The following is a 16,600-nucleotide window of genomic DNA, read 5'->3' on the forward strand; positions in this document are numbered from 1 at the left end:
CTGAAATTTTTCACTCGATGAGATGTGTCGTAGGAGACGAAATGAGATGGTATGGTATTAAGGTAAGCTTAATTATTAGGTTGGTGACAGTGTAATGAATGATGTTTATCAGCTGTATTCACGGTCATGAGTGGATTGAATATATTTGTATTTGATATTACTGGCTTATTCATTTTAATTAAATGATAATGTCCCTATGTGAGAAACTGAAGTCTTTCTTTTTTATTATTTAGGTCTCGTGATTGAGATAAATGAAACAATATGAAATATGACCAAAACATTAAATTGATATCATACGGAGATATGATGTACTCTTCTAAAGAAATACATAAATATATAATAGAAAATCTCGATATACATTTGATAGTTAATTAAATTAAATATATTTCCATGGGATCATTCGATTGGGATTTCTGAAATAGTGACCTTTTTACCTTATTATAACAGAATTTTGCCTATTCCGAATAGTGAAATTTTGGACTATATTAAAATAAACTATGGAACTATTCAGTATTGATAACATTAACTTGAATAGACTTATAAGGTTGGTAACAAACACGATGGCGATATGTCTATGAATGATGATAGCTTTTTAGATGATGACGATGATGATGATATCCTGTTAGAGTTGGGTTCACGTCCACCAAAGATAGCAACACAATTCTTTTCCACCGCTCCTACACAATTTCTTCCTGATACGAAACCATCATCACAAGAACAGCAACAACAAACTGCTCCTAGTGACAATGACAACGTTGATTCCGACTTAAAGATGGAATTGACTAAAGCTCAAGGTGAAGCAAGTATGCTTCGTGATAAGATCAATCTTTTGAATCAGGAAAGGGAACTCGAAAAGCAAGCACAGAAGAGTAATAAAGAAACTACAGAATCTTCACACAAACATAAACTGGAACAGTTACAAAAAGAGATTCAGTATCTGCAGGATGAAAATAAGTTCTTGAATTTAGAGTCTAAAAGATTGTCCAATTATAATAGATCAAAACAGAGAATTTCAAGATCAGGAACTCCAGACACAGCTAATACCAGTAATGTAACGGATACTATAACTACAACAACAACCTCTGCTACAAATATTTCAACTGCAACGATTAGTACAGCATATACATCACCACTTGTAAAGAAACGTAAAATAGAAGAATCAACTCCAGTTCCAAGAAAGAATTATATAAGCATTAATCCAACTAGAGTTACTCCAGATGAAACAAGTGAATTCTTTGATACTTTAATGTTACACAAGATATGCGGTGTTGAATTAACGACTATAGAGATACTAAGAAGGATAAAGCTAGGACATATAGATACATTCCATCATGGTTCTTTAATAATTAAAACAGATGATTCAATTGGTGACGCCATAATAGATTTATTATTAAAACATAAAAAAAGTGCCAAGTTGAATAATTTCATAGATACACTTTTAGAACATGTTGGTAGTTTGATAATACAAATTTCAATGGATAAGAAAGAATCAAATTTAGCGGTACCATTCTTGATTGTATTAATGCAACAAAGTATGATATTTAGACCCAGTGCAGTACCGTATGTGGCATTAAAGGACATTTTCATTTTTGCCTGTGATTTAATAAAAAAATTCCAGCATGTATTAAAGGAATCATTGCATGAATCACCATTCGAATTATATGTAGAGCCCCAAATTTTCCAATATGAACTTATTGACACATTAATAGTCTTTTATTCCTTTGATATGCTCGAGACATCATTACGAATTTTGCAATCACATCAGGTAGATGCTATCAAAGGATTTTTTGATGAATCAACAATGAAATCAATTGAGTACATATACAAGACAACTTTGGCTTTATCGTTTAAGACAAAAACCAATGTTATATTTAATACGGTTGAAATATTGAATATACTTTCGACCATGGCTTTAATGGTGTCAAGTAATGGTAATTTAATTGAATATAAATGGTGGTCTGATTGTATAATTAGGCTATTTAATGTACTGAACAAAGAGATTGATAATCGAAAATTATACGAGGAGGATAATACTAATTTGTATCTTTCCAGATTTGATGATTTTTATGGGTTAATAAGGAATATTGGTAACAATTCTATCGGTAGAGTAATTGTCAAGCTAATTGATGGAGATAAGTTACAAAGTATCCCCAAAGTAATTTCAAAAGATGACTTAACATTTGACACTGAAGATAATTTTATGAATAACAATGAGCTTGAGAAGTGGTTTCTAGAATTAAAGGAAACTATTTTGAATATTATAGATAATTTGATGATAATATATTCAAATGAACGTGATATCATCAATCATGAATTATTAAAACAAATGGTTCAAATGCTAACAAAGGAACAAAAGTTCATGATAGAGAAGAAAATTGGGCAGTTGTCTATGAATCTAGGGCTTAGATGTGAAATAATTGAACATTTAATAAGTATAGTATACAACATATTAATGAATCATAATGACAAATTAGGGAAGGAGAATGTTAAGGATATAGAAAGTGAATTAATTCTGGCATTGTGGAGGATTGTAGCGTCATATGTAAAGAAACCCAATGAAGATGATATAATGGATAATGTGCAGTTAATAGATAAATTGTATGAAATGAGGATAAGCGATGAGATTGAGGTGTTTGACGAATCGATGGAGGATATGCCAGAATATATGTTACAAGAATTAAAGCATGATTTAGTTGATAGAGCACCAAGAATCATGCAATTACAGTATAATAAAATATATCAGGAAATGGCAAGGGAGATATTAGAAGCACTAGACATATCCTTAGAAGAGATGGACTCGTTGTATGTGGCAATGGGTGTGTAGTAGTAATAGTAGGTGTACTATATTAGCATATATATTTATATTTTATATAGACATAAATATCAAGAAATGAAATAATGCATAGCTAATAAACTAACTGATTTAATTAATCAATGTAATGAATTATTATTTTAAAAATCTACAAATATAAAATATACAAATAGTATAACAAATTAATGAAATTAAATATATTCCAAATTAGTAGAATTAAGCAGAAGCCTTAGCAGCAACACCAGATTGGAAACCGTTCTTGAATCTTCTAGAGACGTTCTTCAAGTATCTCATTCTACCGGTACCAGTGGTGTGTCTTCTCTTAGCCTTAGCACCCCAGTTGTAAGATCTAGTCTTAGCAGCTGGATAACCACAGGCAGAACAGGTCTTCTTTTGGACGTGGAAAGAACGACGACCACATCTGTTACACAAAGTGTGGGACTTGTTGTGACGCTTACCGAATGAAGGAGTACCCTCTGTTTAAAATATAATTGATAAATATAACGTTAGTAAAAAAGAATTGAACATTCATCGAAAACTTTCTGGGATTCCAACCCACTACATATGCAGAACATCAAAGAACTAAATTCGAATAAGGTCGACTTAATTGAGCATTTCACTTCACTAATCTTGGAAGTAGGTTCTAAACGTATTCAAATACCTAGACATGACAAAAAAAATTTTTTTTTTAATCTTCTTTACCATTCTGTGCCATGTCTTTTATATCATTCATATCAGGATACTAATCAATATCTAGATTCAAAGTATTACCCATAAATATGAGCAAAACTGGACCACATAGTACTAAATAAATCCCAGGTGTTATGCCTCATCCCAAGTTAAATAATCCTTATCCAATGTTGCCAACGTAAAGTAAACCATCGTCGTTTGCATATGTAGTTGGTCTAATCAACTTTATCTATTTCTTGTACATACTACCCATCTTAAATGTCTATATGTTTGCTGGTCTGTTAAATACAATAAATGAAGAGACTATACTACAAGTGAATATATAGTTCTAGTTATATACTATTCTTATAACAGAAACGATAATGGATAACTTTGCATCTAAACCAGGATGATACCAGATGTTGCAGTAATGAGTGAGAGTGAGAGTGGGGACTAAACCAAACCCAAAAAATCAATAGAGAGTATCAAGAAAATTGTCAACTAGATAGTTTTGCTTTGGATGTGTATCTATCCATTGCATTGCCAGGTATGGTATAGTATAGTATGGTATAATATGGCATAGTATTGGGTATTGGTTGTGAGTGAAAAAAAAAAGTTTCAAGAGTTTATTGATATTTGCTAAGAAACAGCGGTAGCTGAGCTATTCGAAAACAGGTTTGGTCGAGATAATTTTTGATGAAAAATTGCCGAAGTTACCCGGCTGGACACTTGTTGGGCAAACGCTGAACAAAAAAAAGTTGCGTCGCTTTGTTTTTTTTGATGTTTGCCAGATTTTGCGATTTCGGTGTGTGTATCCTGCGCGAGTTTACAGAGGGGAGGCTATGGAGGGCGAGGCGAAACACAAAATACAAAATACAAAATTCGACAACTGGCTGAGGGACGGAAACCAAACAGTCCGATGGACAAACAGATGGCTAATGGTTTCTGGTGCACTGGTGTATAAATAAAACAATGTACGGGTGTATAAACAGTCACTTTGTTATTTCAGGGTAACGCGTGACGCGAAAATAAATCACCTTTATTTTATTTTCAATATGAGTACTCTGGTTTTCGTGTCTGTCCTCAATTGTTGACGCGTCTCATCGGATATATACCTCTTTCTCATCATGACAAATATCCTCTAAAGATTCACTTCTCTGTACTTACAATTATATATATATATATATATATAAACTTATTGATCTTTTGACAAGTTCAATGTCTTCCTGTCTCTGGGCATATATCTGTTGCCTTTACCAGAAAAGACAAAATTTCAGAACACAGGCTCATTCAGTTATATAACCTGGTAATCCAAAGCATGTCGTACTTCCATCGTCACCATTGCCAATCTGGCTCTACTCAATAAAATGATCCCGAATATTAAATGATGTATTTCAGGGCAAACCAGAAGCTCTTTCATCAGTGGCAAAGATGATCTCGATCGTGGTAGACGCTTAGGTTATCCTACCCCACACCCTTCTTCAAGTATGGGTAGATTATCTTCTCCTGTAAGACACTCTCATTCACATGAAAACAGTAATAGTAGTGAACTCGAGCCTAGTCACTCTGAAAAAAAGTTTAATGTCCCACCAATTCATATTGAATTGAATCCAAACGACTCCACAGAACAGAAAATTGGACGTTTATCTTCTGAATGTAATATCATCCTACCAAAATTGAAAAATATCTCAAGAGTGCATGCTACTTTAACCTATTCAAAGGCTGATAATAAAATCAAGTTGAGATGTTTGGGTCTAAACGGTTTGGTTGTCGTTTTCCCACGTAAATTATCTTGTCAATTGGGAAGACGTGATAATGTAAACCCTGTATATGAATTATCTACAGATGCTTCTCAATTTAATGGGCACTCGGAGAAGGAATTCATCAAGCATAATGATTTGTCTTCTTTTGTCCTCCTTAAGGATGAAACAGTATACATGCCTTATATTAAAAATACAATCATTGATTTTAGACAAGTCGAAACATTTGTTACAATGAAACAGTTAGATTACCCAGAACACGAAGTAGCTTCTTCAAATATCGAATTGCCTTCAACTCCAGTTAGATCATTCACCGAAGTAAACAAAGAGCATCCAGTAATCAGTACACCAGTGCGTCAACAAAAGCGTAACGAACTCAATCGCCGTAAATTAGAGTCACCTTCCCCAATCAAGAAGGATTCCCATCATAAGCATAAACAGAATAAGACACAAGCTATTCAAAAATCAGAATCGCCAGAAGAGTTGATAAAAAATATGAATGAAAAAGGTATTAATTGCATTGAATTAGGACGTGTGTTAGCCAATCATTTGGCATTCGCAAACGTTCAACAGACTCCATTATCTCAACTTCAATCAGTCAACTCTAAAATATCAACACTATCAAGATCTCAGGTCCGTGCTCTTCTACATGAAGAACCTTGCATTGGTGTGATCTTCCGTCAAGGTAAAGATGCTGCTGGTAAGCCATTGGATGAAGAATATTACTACGACCTAGAAAATGATCCAGATCAAGAAAGAAGAAATTTAGTGTCATCTTTGAAGGGTGGAAGAACAGGTTTAAGATCATGTAGAAGAACGCATAAACAATACTTTTGGAAAAAACCAGCTAAATAATCAGGCAAGTAAATAATATTTTGTATAATTATTTATAAAATATACATTCAATCATAAACAACTCACATTTAATCAAGCTAATAATTCTCTATGAACCAATATTTTCAATTACAATTGCTATGGGTTGCTGCTTATTACGTCATCGGACCTGTATATGAAAGAAAAATATCTAGATATAAATATGGGTAGCTATCAATTTAGTCTAAAGTATATAAATCAGGAGTGAAAGAAACAAGTTAGAGTAGACTGAATTGGACGACTAGGAGTTAATTACGATAATATCTGATGTCTAATCAAGGGAATATCATTAGAATTTGTTCTACAGCTAATGATTTCGAAAAAATTGGTTTAGGTATCATTTCATATAATTTAGGTTATATGCAGGGGAAGAAATACTGAAAACTGCCAATAGAACAGATGAACTGACTGTTCTGGCCACCAACTTATTGGATGGAATTGAAAAGTTTAAACAAGATGTGGTAAATGATGCTTCAGATGAGTCCCAAGCAGCTAATGTGCTATTAAAGGATCAACAGAAGGCAAAAATATATGTGTTAAATTTCACTATGAACTTGTACAATAAGAAACTGTTACAAGTTAAGGATGGCCCATGGGATGATGATTTAAAGAAAGGATTATGGTGTTGCATCATTTTGTTCAGCTCCATTTTACATTTATGGCTTGATAGCCTAAATGACCCTGAGCCTTTGAAAACCAAGATAAAATACTGTAAAGTTTATATTTCAAAGCTCATTAAGGGGGAGCTAGCTCCTGTTGCAGATGAAGAAAATGAGCAATCACTATCGGATATAACTAATCCAAAACTCGATATCAAAGATTTCTTTGAGACTAAAAATGAGGAAGATGAAAGGTCAGATGTTGAAGATGAAGTATCTGGTAATGTTACGGGAACCGAAGAACTTGAACCTAATACTAATAAAGATTCAGAATTGGAATTCCCTATAGATGATCAAGAGGATGAAGTGAGGTCACTGATTGAAAAGGCTAAAAGTGTGCTGAAAGAAAAACAAGAAGAAGAAGAAGAAGACCAAGAAAGCGAATATCACAAGCCACCAACTGAAGATGAAATCAAATCTATGATTGCGAAAGTTGAGGCAATGGAGGAACAAGAAAATGAAAGTGAAATTGCTGAGTCGCCTAAATTCATACTACCTGAGATTCCTGATTCCACACCGACGGCTGCTCCAGTATTTATAGATGAGAGTGATGAATCTATAATGGAAGTTGATGAGGAAAGTCCGGATGTAGAGGAACCTATAATCAAGCCACATCAATATAAGAAAGACGAGATAGAGGATATGATGGATAGAGTTGGCCAAATTGAAAAAATTCAAAAACTTGCCAAATATGCTATAAGTGCTTTAAATTATGAAGACATAGGAACAGCGGAAGACCAATTGACACAAGCGCTTGAAATGTTACGTAAACTGAAATGAAAATCCATTGCAAACTATTTATCTATGAATAAGATTAGAATAGAATAAAGAATAAAGAAAATGAATTTGTACGAAAATACTTTTATAATTTTTTATATGTACATTATATGTTCTACATAATATTGATATTTATAATAGAAGAAATACTTTATGCACGGGAGAATGAATGATTAACACATGCCTGTATAATTATCAATGCAAATAGAAAACTTTCTTTTTGAGATCTCATATGTAATCAATGATGAGAATAAGGACAAAATACTTGTTGAGAAGTGTTCATAGTGATAGAATCAGGATGATTTGAAAAAGGTAAGGTAGGGGGAATAAATTCAAGCTATTGAAATAAAAAAACTGAATGGATAATAAATGCTAATTCTTGTTGAGAAAAATAATAATAATTAAAATTACCAATCAATTAGATTAGAATTTCAAAGCCTTTGGTTGTTCCCATGGGTATTCTTGGTTGGTGAAGTGACCGTAAGAAGCGGTTGGCAAGTAGATTGGTCTAGCCAAGTCCAATTCCTTGACTAAGACACCTGGTCTCAAATCGAAGTTGTTCTTAATGATTTGAATGATTTCTTCATCAGACTTAGTAGCGGTACCATAAGTGTCGACGTGTAAAGATAATGGTTCGGCGACACCAATAGCATAAGAGAATTGGACTTCGACTCTCTTACATAGACCGGCAGCCAACAAAGACTTGGCAACCCATCTAGCAGCGTAAGCAGCGGAACGATCGACCTTGGAGTAATCCTTACCGGAGAAAGCACCACCACCGACAGCGGAAGCACCACCATAAGCATCGACGATAATCTTTCTACCGGTTAAACCGGCATCACCTTGTGGACCACCGATGACGAATCTACCGGAAGGTTGGATGTAGTATTTGGTGTTTTCATCCAACATGTCAGCTGGACAGACCTTGTCGATGATGTCAGACTTAATCTTTGATCTCAAGTCGGCAGTAGAGATTTCTTCAGCGTGTTGAGCGGAAACGACGATGGTGTCGATTCTCAATGGGACCCATCTACCGTTATCGTTCTTGTATTCGACGGTGACTTGAGTCTTGGTGTCTGGTCTCAACCATGGCAAAGAGCCGTCTCTTCTGGCGTCAGCCATAGCCATGTTCAACTTGTGAGCCAATAAGATGGTCAATGGCAAGTATTCTGGGGTTTCGTCGGTAGCGTAACCGAACATGATACCTTGGTCACCGGCACCTAATTCTTCCAATTTTTGTTCCAAATGCAAACCTTGGGCGATATCTGGAGATTGTTGTTCGATGGCGACCAAAACGTTACAAGTCTTGTAATCGAAACCCTTTTCGGAAGCGTCGTAACCGATCTTCTTGATGGTGTCTCTGACGATTTTTTGGTAGTCCAACTTTGCGTTGGTGGTGATTTCACCAAAGACCATGATCATACCAGTCTTGGCAGCAGTTTCACAAGCGACCTTTGACATTGGATCTTCAGCCAAACAGGCGTCCAAGATAGCATCAGAGACTTGATCACAGATCTTGTCTGGGTGACCTTCACCGACGGATTCAGAAGTAAATAGAAAAGTACCAGCCATTGTGTTGTGTGATTTTTATTATTTTATTATATTATATTAAAATAATATGTGGGTATGGATTAACTTATCTGTGTGAAAAGAAGAAGTACGATTAGAACAAGAAAGAATTGTAAAGAGCAGGAGCTAGAATAAGAAATTGAAAAGAGGATATTTCTTGAATGCAAGAGATGAATGGGATGACAATGAATTGGATATCAGTCTTTTATATATAGTTGAAATCTAGAGATTTGAAGCAAGAGTTAGAAGGTGTTGATGTTGTTTGAAGGTCTGGTGGTTTGGTGGTTTGACAGTTTAAAGGATGTTTGTTTGATGAAAAATTTTTCATTGTCGAAGCATCGAAGATTGATAGTAGTGTGATAAAGTATAGTATAGTATAGTATAGTGTAACCAGCAGAGTGTCGATGAGATTTGGCTGAAAGTTTCGAAACGTGAAAAAAACAGTTTTTGGGTTTTTGGTGTGTTCGCTTCGGTCGGTCGGTCGGTTGGTCGGTTGGTTGGCTTGCTCGGCCGGGCAGTGAGATGCGATGAGGTGGGCAGGAGTTGGGCCTGTGTGTTCGTGTCGCTAGCAGATGGGAGGGCGAGAGCGAAGGGAACGGTGGTGAGAAGTGTGGCGTCTTGTTTGTTTGTCGTTGTGGGAAGGACGCAGGGAAAACTGTGGATTGTCTGTCTGTCTGTCTGTTTGTTTGTTTGTTTGTTGTTTTGTGTTTCTGTGTTTGTTTGTTTGGTCATGTGACCCACAGTGTGTCCAGCGTTACAATTCCACTTTTCTTCCTCTCTTTTTCTCTTCTTTTAACGGTGTTGTCGTACAGAGACGCTCTCCGAGAGCAGATCTGTGTGAAGGTAGAAATAGAAAAACTGTGGCGCCCCCCACCGGCAGAGCAACGAACGGTTCAGCGAAACTCGCAGCTGTGAGTGAGTGAATAAGTAAGTGAGCATGTGCAAAGAGAGGAGGAGAGACGGGTAACCCAACCCAGCGAAACAAAAAGAAAAAGAAAAGCTTGGCTGGTCATGTGATGGAACTCTGGGTTGTTGCATACGTATGCCTATCCCATGTCAGAAGTCACGTGTTGGTGACATGTGACGTGCAACATGTGTCCCCGCTGCTTGGACAAATATACGTGAGACATTACAACACCAACTACGAGCGCACACAAACTCAAAATCCTATTTCACTCTATTGTAATAATGATAATAACAATAATATATATATATATATATATGGATACATACTACCTCTATTTTTACATGACAGCGGGTTCGTCCCTCCGCAATGCAGCTCTACACCCCCAATGGACTCTTGCCAAACTGTTTGTTGACGAAAACCCATCTCCAACATAAAAATACAGTCGCTAACCCAATACTAGATCCAAACAACACATCATACCAGTGATGGCGATGGTCCGTCAGCCTCGATATCATCACTACCACAGCTAAAACTACACACCACAGATGCCTTACCTTGTTACCGTTAACAAAATAGCATTGCCATAAAAATATGAATCCCATCCCACTGCTAATAAAACTACTGTGCCCACTTGGCGTGCTCTTCAAACCTTCATGCAATATCCCCTTGTTAGCTTGTTTGCACACATCAAGGTTATAATACTCTTTCTCTTGGCCCTTTGGAATCATCGGCTGACATCTCTCTAGGAAGTCCGGACGTAGATTACCTATAAACAATTTTAACGAATTCGTAATAACCCCATTGATAGTAAGAATCAACCCAAGGCAAACCAAACTCAGATGCAACAAATGCATCTGCTTGGAGATACTCCTTGGCCTCGAGGTTAGCCAATTGGGATCATTCTTGTTGCTAGAAGTATCTTTAACTTTCTTCAAAGACAGATCACCAACCAGGCAATGAACAACGACGACAAACGTACTCACCAAAACACTGATACCAATACATTCAGCCCCAGAAACGACTTCATCCGCAACATAGGACTTGGATATACTAGAATCATCTAGTTTAAACTTGACTCGATTAGTTCTTGGTACTAAGATAAATTCACTGTAAAAAAAGAAAAACAGACATACTCCAATGCAAACGTATTGCAATGAATATAATTTGAAATATCTAGTAACCAATCGATCCTGGAACATCGCTACCCCTTCTGATACCTAGAGATTAAAGGCAAACCCCCCAACCCACAAGACAACATCGAGATACCAATCAACAATATATCCCATTCTCTTGTATACTTTCGAAACAGCTTTGCCAAGATCCCAAGATCAACTTGTTTTCGAAACTAGATTTAAAGATTTTTCGATGAAATTTGTCAAATTCTTCCATTCGCATCACGTCATAGTTAAAGGTGAAATTTTACAGCAATTTCGAAAATTTAAAGGTCAGTCGCTAGCAATGGAGCAATTGATTCGTAAAGGAAGGGGGGCAGGAGGAGGTGGTGAGATGACCTTGATGTTAACGATAGCAAACGTATTTTGGTTTACTTGTGTGTATTTGTATATATATAAATAGTTTATCCATGGTAGTAACTTATGTTTTTTTTGTATAGTTGTCTTGGATTAATAACTCTTGGAGGACAAAAAATAGTAGGTCTCGTAAGTGAATTAAGGTAGAACACTATGAATCAAGGTATTAATGTTTGTAAGACTGTGGTCGAAGCATTGTCTAAACATGACATTGTTCAAGATGTAATTAAGAATATTTCTTTTAAACCTTCAGGGTTTTTAGTTATTGAGTATGGTACAAATTTACCTGTTACTATGGGAAACCTTTTACCTGTTGCTCAAACACAAGCTAAGCCAAAGATTCAATTTATTTCAAGTCCAAACGCTAATGAGAACAATCAAGACGGGTTCAAACCATTTAGTGCTGATAAAAGTAATCTTTTCACTTTAGTGATGACTGATCCGGATGCTCCTTCAAGAGTTGATCATAAATGGTCAGAATATTGTCATTATGTTTCTACCGATATCCCATTGAATAATGAGTCCGGTGATAACGATTTAAATTTCACTACTAGCTTTATTAATGAAGGTAATACATTGATCCCATACATGGGTCCAGGTCCTCCAAAGGGTACTGGTCAACACAGATATATCTTTATGTTGTTTAAGCAACCAAACAATGTTAATGGTTCAAGTTTCACTCCAATCAAGGATAGACCAAACTGGGGCTATGGCACTCCAGCTACTGGTGTGGCTAAATGGGCCACAGAAAACAATTTGGAATTGATTGCAACCAATTTCTTCTTTGCTGAAAACGTATAAATAATTGAAACTATTCAACTAACTAATGACTCGTTTCTTCAATTATGCCTTTATATATACCTTTTTAACATATCATACATAAATGAAATGAATATTTTTAAATGAAAAGAGAAATTATAAGCACAATTGTTTAGATTTAATCAAATAGATTAATATAAATAAATCTTTATGACACATATTTATGACATATTGACTAATATTCACATTTGATGTTTTAAAAATTTATAAAAATGTATCAAGGATATTATAACTTAAACTATTAATTAGTATATCATTTTTTAAGGGTTTAAGAATTTTCTATTCATAATTTACTGTATCTATTAATGGAATAATTCCTTTACCAATTCTTTGTAAACGCCAATTTGGAAATCATCCAATTCAATTTTATTTAATGGAGGCGCCATAATATACCCATTGCTATTATTTGAGGCATTAACATTGGTATCAAGGATATCATCTCCAGTATAATTTTTAACCATTAATTGATACATTTGTAATTCCTTTTTGTTGGCATCATAATATTTAGAATATATATCTAAATTGTTCGGAATGGCGCACAACCAAATTCTTGTCTTGTAAAATTTAAATAATTCTTTGATTAATTCCCTAAAATCGTTTCTTTCTTCACATATATAATAAAATGTCAGCTTCTTTCTATCAAATTGAAATTCGGCATTTAATATAGTAATGTTAAGGGCAGAACGATTAGAATTAGAGTTGGTTCCTGCCGATTCTTGAGATCCATCTTCGGAGTTAGCCGAATTCTTACTGGACATGTTGTTGTTTAAGGCATTCAATTTGGTCTTCGCAACATGTAACGCCTTCAATTCATCTTGGAACTTATTGTGTAAATTCGTTGTCACTTCCCATGGAGTAGCGAATCTAATCACTTGTTTAGATGGAACAACTAACTGCGTCAATTCAACAACGTCATATAACTTTGAGTTTAATTTGTCACCCTGACCTTTGGTACATTCAATTAATGCATTTATGAAATCCTTGTTTGGATAGTGTTGTGATTTACTAGTGATTAAAGAATCAAAATGAATTTTCTTCTTCAAGAAGTAAATAAATAAAGCCAGCTCTAAATCAACAACTGGTTCCACTACTAATGCCAAGTCTTTACCACGGTCACCATCAATGATGATCATGTCACCACGTTGCATTAGTAAATTTGCATTCTCTGGAATTGAAAGTAATTCTAGCTTACCATTTTTCAATGTGACCAAAACTAAAGGTTTGTAGGATGTACAAATTGGTGAATTAACAGTACTATTCTTGCGGCTTGATTTTAGGTTTGAAGATTCTTGGGAACTATCTATTCTCTGATCGTTTGCTTTTATTCTATTTTTATCGTTACCTAAATAGGAATCGCGTCTATTAATGTAATTAGTATTACAACTTTTCAAAAATTCTAAAAATGACAATGCAGGATTCTTCTCTGACTTATCTGTATCAGAAGGCTTCGACCTTATCATAGATTTAATATAATCAGCAAAATCATATACAATAGAACTTGAAAAATAACTGGCACCACATTCAATATAAAGTTTCTTTAAATCATCAGATGCTTTAATTTGTTGATCTGGAGATATTGTCAAACCACTATCCAAATTCAGTTCATCAGACTGTAAAGAGTTTTCAGGAAATCCCTGAACATTATTGCCACCTAATTGTTGTGAGTATTGTAAGTAATTATAGGTTTGAATTGAAGCTGCTGTTGATGGGGCCGTACTTGAAACATATGGTTGTGTATTACGACGATACTGGGGGTACAAATTATGGGACATATTCGGTACTGTTGGAGCAGTACTTGGTGGATACATGTTAGAAGAAGCTCCAGAAACACTATAATTTCTTTCTTGTACAATTGTATTTGAACCGTTGTTAAAAATGGATTCACGCAAAATACCCATTGTGTTCACACCTTGGGCATTTCTATGAATTAGGGTATCAGAAATGTAGGAAGACCTTCTTGCAGTTTCTATATACTGCTGGGACTGCTGTTGTTGTTGCTGATTTTGGTGTTGATGTTGATTTTGGAAATCTGTGTACTGATTCCCTGAACTATGGATAGGGGTTGGAATATCAGTTGGGCTCAAGTTATTGGTATGACCATTATTGTACTGGCCAGGAAAATATAATGAGGAATGGCTTATATGATTCTGGTTAGCGAAACTTCTATCATTAGTATGGTCCTCCAACCCAAAACTGAAAAGGGCTTGGTTCTTCGGATCATTCCTTGTTGAATTCTGTGAAATACTTGGAGTTGATTGACCTAAAACATTAGAGTGGTTATAATTTGAATTATGTGGATCCACAGTAAAGTTCCCATGGTAATTAAATGGCTCTGAATTTGAAGCTGCCATCTCAAAAGCTGAAAACGATAGTCGATTAGATGCTGACTGACTGTTGAAAGTATGAGAATCATTTCCTTCTAAATTAAAACTTTTAAAACCATTAATGAAATCAATGCTATGGCCACTGCTATCGGCAGCTGCATCTAAGTGTTCGTTATCTCCAGATGGTATTTTATCACTTTTTGGATCATTTTGGGTATCACCATGGATTTTGAGTTTTGAAACGATTTCATTTGTTATCCTGCTATTCCTCAATTGGGCACTACTGGACAATAATTTACTAGGTAAATCTGATAATGACTTACCACTACTATTCTTGAAAAGCAGTTTATCATAATAATTTCTTAAAGCTACGTTATCCGAAAGACTAGTAGTACTATTAACAGATGGTAATTCAGCAGTCATAGTATCAATATTGTTTGAAGCGGTAGTATTAGTATTGTTCAAATCTTTTTGAGAATTATGATTATTTGTGTAGTTAATCATGGCCCTAATTCTTCCTTCTCCCTGTTTTAATTTAAATTTTATCTCTATCTAAACAAATATGAAAAATCAAAGAAAAGAGTAAGAAAGCAGTAGGAAAATATCTATGTATAACAACTCTGTTGTTATTATTATTGTTATTGTAATTATTTTTTTTTAAATCAATTGTCTTTGACCTATAATATCAATATTCATAAAACGTTATTCAAGGAAAAGATGAAACAAAACAAAACGAAACAAAAATGTAAATATATTTGCTGAAAAATATCTTTAACTTTGTTCAAAATGTACGGCAAATGCTCTATAATGTGTCGAAAAAGAATTCCCTGTTCTTGAAAAACTAATGAAATGTGGGGGGGGCTTTGAGATTCAGAAAAACTGGAAATCAACAAGTCTCTCTATCTATCTATGTTTTCGTTAACTTTTTTGCCTTCACTGGTAATTTAAAAAAAATGAAAAAACAAAAAAACAACCGAAATTAAGACCAAAAAAAAAAATACTTGATTTTAACGGTAGATACAACGGTTTGGAGGAATGGGTAACTGAAAATACACTTTCAAATGGAAATGGAAATGTCTATCTATACCTTTATTTGTATTGAATTTGGTGTATATGATGTATGAACTTTTTTGTAAACCGTAGTATAGATCTTTTGTTGTAGTTGCACTTTTGCAATATTATATCTATTGTAACTTTACAATGAGAGATAGTACTCAAATAATTGAGCCCTTTCTAAAAATAAACAAATGTGCGTCTGTGTGTGGAAAGATGTACGAGTGAGGAACAAAAAATCAAATTCAAAAAAGTCAGTTTTCAGAACAGTATATATATTCCAACGAAAAAAAATACTAAGAAAACAAACAAATATCTGAATTTCACACGAATGAGGTAGTACCTTTTATTATTCTAGTTGACTTAATTATTCTTTTCTAGTTCTTAATATCCAATCTTTCTTCTTGCACCAGCCAGACCAGGGAAAGAAAGAAAGAAAAAAATTATTCGAAAAAAACTGTCAATAACGTAAACTGAACTGGGCAAAACCTCAAAAAGCAAAACGAACACGACTCACTTTTACAGAAACTCCCAGAGATAGCAGATGGATAGATGACGAGAGAGAAAAAGCTACTCTACACGGGGGGAGGTGGAGGGGGTAGGGAATATAATAACTACCAATTCAATACTTGAATATATATATATATATACGTTATGGATATATTATATTATAATATAATATAAATATATCGTAACGTAATTCAAAAATTGAAAAGAAAATAATGTCACAGATAAGAACTATTAATGTTTTTTTTCTTTGTCGAAGTCCCTTCCACCTTGCTTGTTGCTTCTTTAGTCTTGTTTTAGCTTAATGAATTTTTTTCTTGCAAAAAAAAATTTGGAACTTTT

The 16,600-nt window shown here is 34.6% G+C and overlaps 8 protein-coding genes across 8 annotated transcripts; 4 read left to right on the plus strand and 4 right to left on the minus strand.

Annotated features, from left to right (window-relative positions):
* Nucleotides 1-568: 568 nt before the first annotated feature.
* Nucleotides 569-2,824, plus strand: LCD1 (Lcd1p; the record flags this gene model as incomplete). Its single annotated transcript, XM_001646922.1, has 1 exon — nt 569-2,824. One exon carries the CDS (start codon nt 569-571, stop codon nt 2,822-2,824), a length of 2,256 nt encoding a protein of 751 aa, XP_001646972.1.
* Nucleotides 2,825-3,028: 204 nt separating this feature from the next.
* Kpol_2000p83 (60S ribosomal protein eL37) lies at nt 3,029-3,755 on the minus strand (the record flags this gene model as incomplete). Its single annotated transcript, XM_001646923.1, has 2 exons — nt 3,029-3,288; nt 3,749-3,755. 2 exons carry the CDS (start codon nt 3,753-3,755, stop codon nt 3,029-3,031), a joined length of 267 nt encoding a protein of 88 aa, XP_001646973.1.
* A 1,213-nt stretch (nt 3,756-4,968) lies between these two features.
* Kpol_2000p84 (FHA domain-containing protein) lies at nt 4,969-6,096 on the plus strand (the record flags this gene model as incomplete). The annotated part of the gene is made up of 1 exon (XM_001646924.1): nt 4,969-6,096. The coding sequence occupies one exon, from the start codon at nt 4,969-4,971 to the stop codon at nt 6,094-6,096; it is 1,128 nt and encodes a 375-aa protein (XP_001646974.1).
* Nucleotides 6,097-6,662: 566 nt separating this feature from the next.
* VTA1 (Vta1p) lies at nt 6,663-7,553 on the plus strand (the record flags this gene model as incomplete). Its single annotated transcript, XM_001646925.1, has 1 exon — nt 6,663-7,553. One exon carries the CDS (start codon nt 6,663-6,665, stop codon nt 7,551-7,553), a length of 891 nt encoding a protein of 296 aa, XP_001646975.1.
* A 420-nt stretch (nt 7,554-7,973) lies between these two features.
* Kpol_2000p86 (methionine adenosyltransferase) lies at nt 7,974-9,122 on the minus strand (the record flags this gene model as incomplete). Its single annotated transcript, XM_001646926.1, has 1 exon — nt 7,974-9,122. The coding sequence occupies one exon, from the start codon at nt 9,120-9,122 to the stop codon at nt 7,974-7,976; it is 1,149 nt and encodes a 382-aa protein (XP_001646976.1).
* Nucleotides 9,123-10,400: 1,278 nt separating this feature from the next.
* LPP1 (phosphatidate phosphatase LPP1) lies at nt 10,401-11,225 on the minus strand (the record flags this gene model as incomplete). The annotated part of the gene is made up of 1 exon (XM_001646927.1): nt 10,401-11,225. The coding sequence occupies one exon, from the start codon at nt 11,223-11,225 to the stop codon at nt 10,401-10,403; it is 825 nt and encodes a 274-aa protein (XP_001646977.1).
* Nucleotides 11,226-11,708: 483 nt separating this feature from the next.
* On the plus strand, nt 11,709-12,356 carry Kpol_2000p88 (YbhB/YbcL family Raf kinase inhibitor-like protein; the record flags this gene model as incomplete). The annotated part of the gene is made up of 1 exon (XM_001646928.1): nt 11,709-12,356. One exon carries the CDS (start codon nt 11,709-11,711, stop codon nt 12,354-12,356), a length of 648 nt encoding a protein of 215 aa, XP_001646978.1.
* A 320-nt stretch (nt 12,357-12,676) lies between these two features.
* On the minus strand, nt 12,677-15,202 carry Kpol_2000p89 (PSP1 family protein; the record flags this gene model as incomplete). The annotated part of the gene is made up of 1 exon (XM_001646929.1): nt 12,677-15,202. The coding sequence occupies one exon, from the start codon at nt 15,200-15,202 to the stop codon at nt 12,677-12,679; it is 2,526 nt and encodes an 841-aa protein (XP_001646979.1).
* Nucleotides 15,203-16,600: the final 1,398 nt, after the last annotated feature.

Source organism: Vanderwaltozyma polyspora, genomic scaffold, assembly GCF_000150035.1.
Source record: "Vanderwaltozyma polyspora DSM 70294 KpolScaffold2000 genomic scaffold, whole genome shotgun sequence".
Lineage (NCBI taxonomy): Eukaryota > Fungi > Ascomycota > Saccharomycetes > Saccharomycetales > Saccharomycetaceae > Vanderwaltozyma > Vanderwaltozyma polyspora.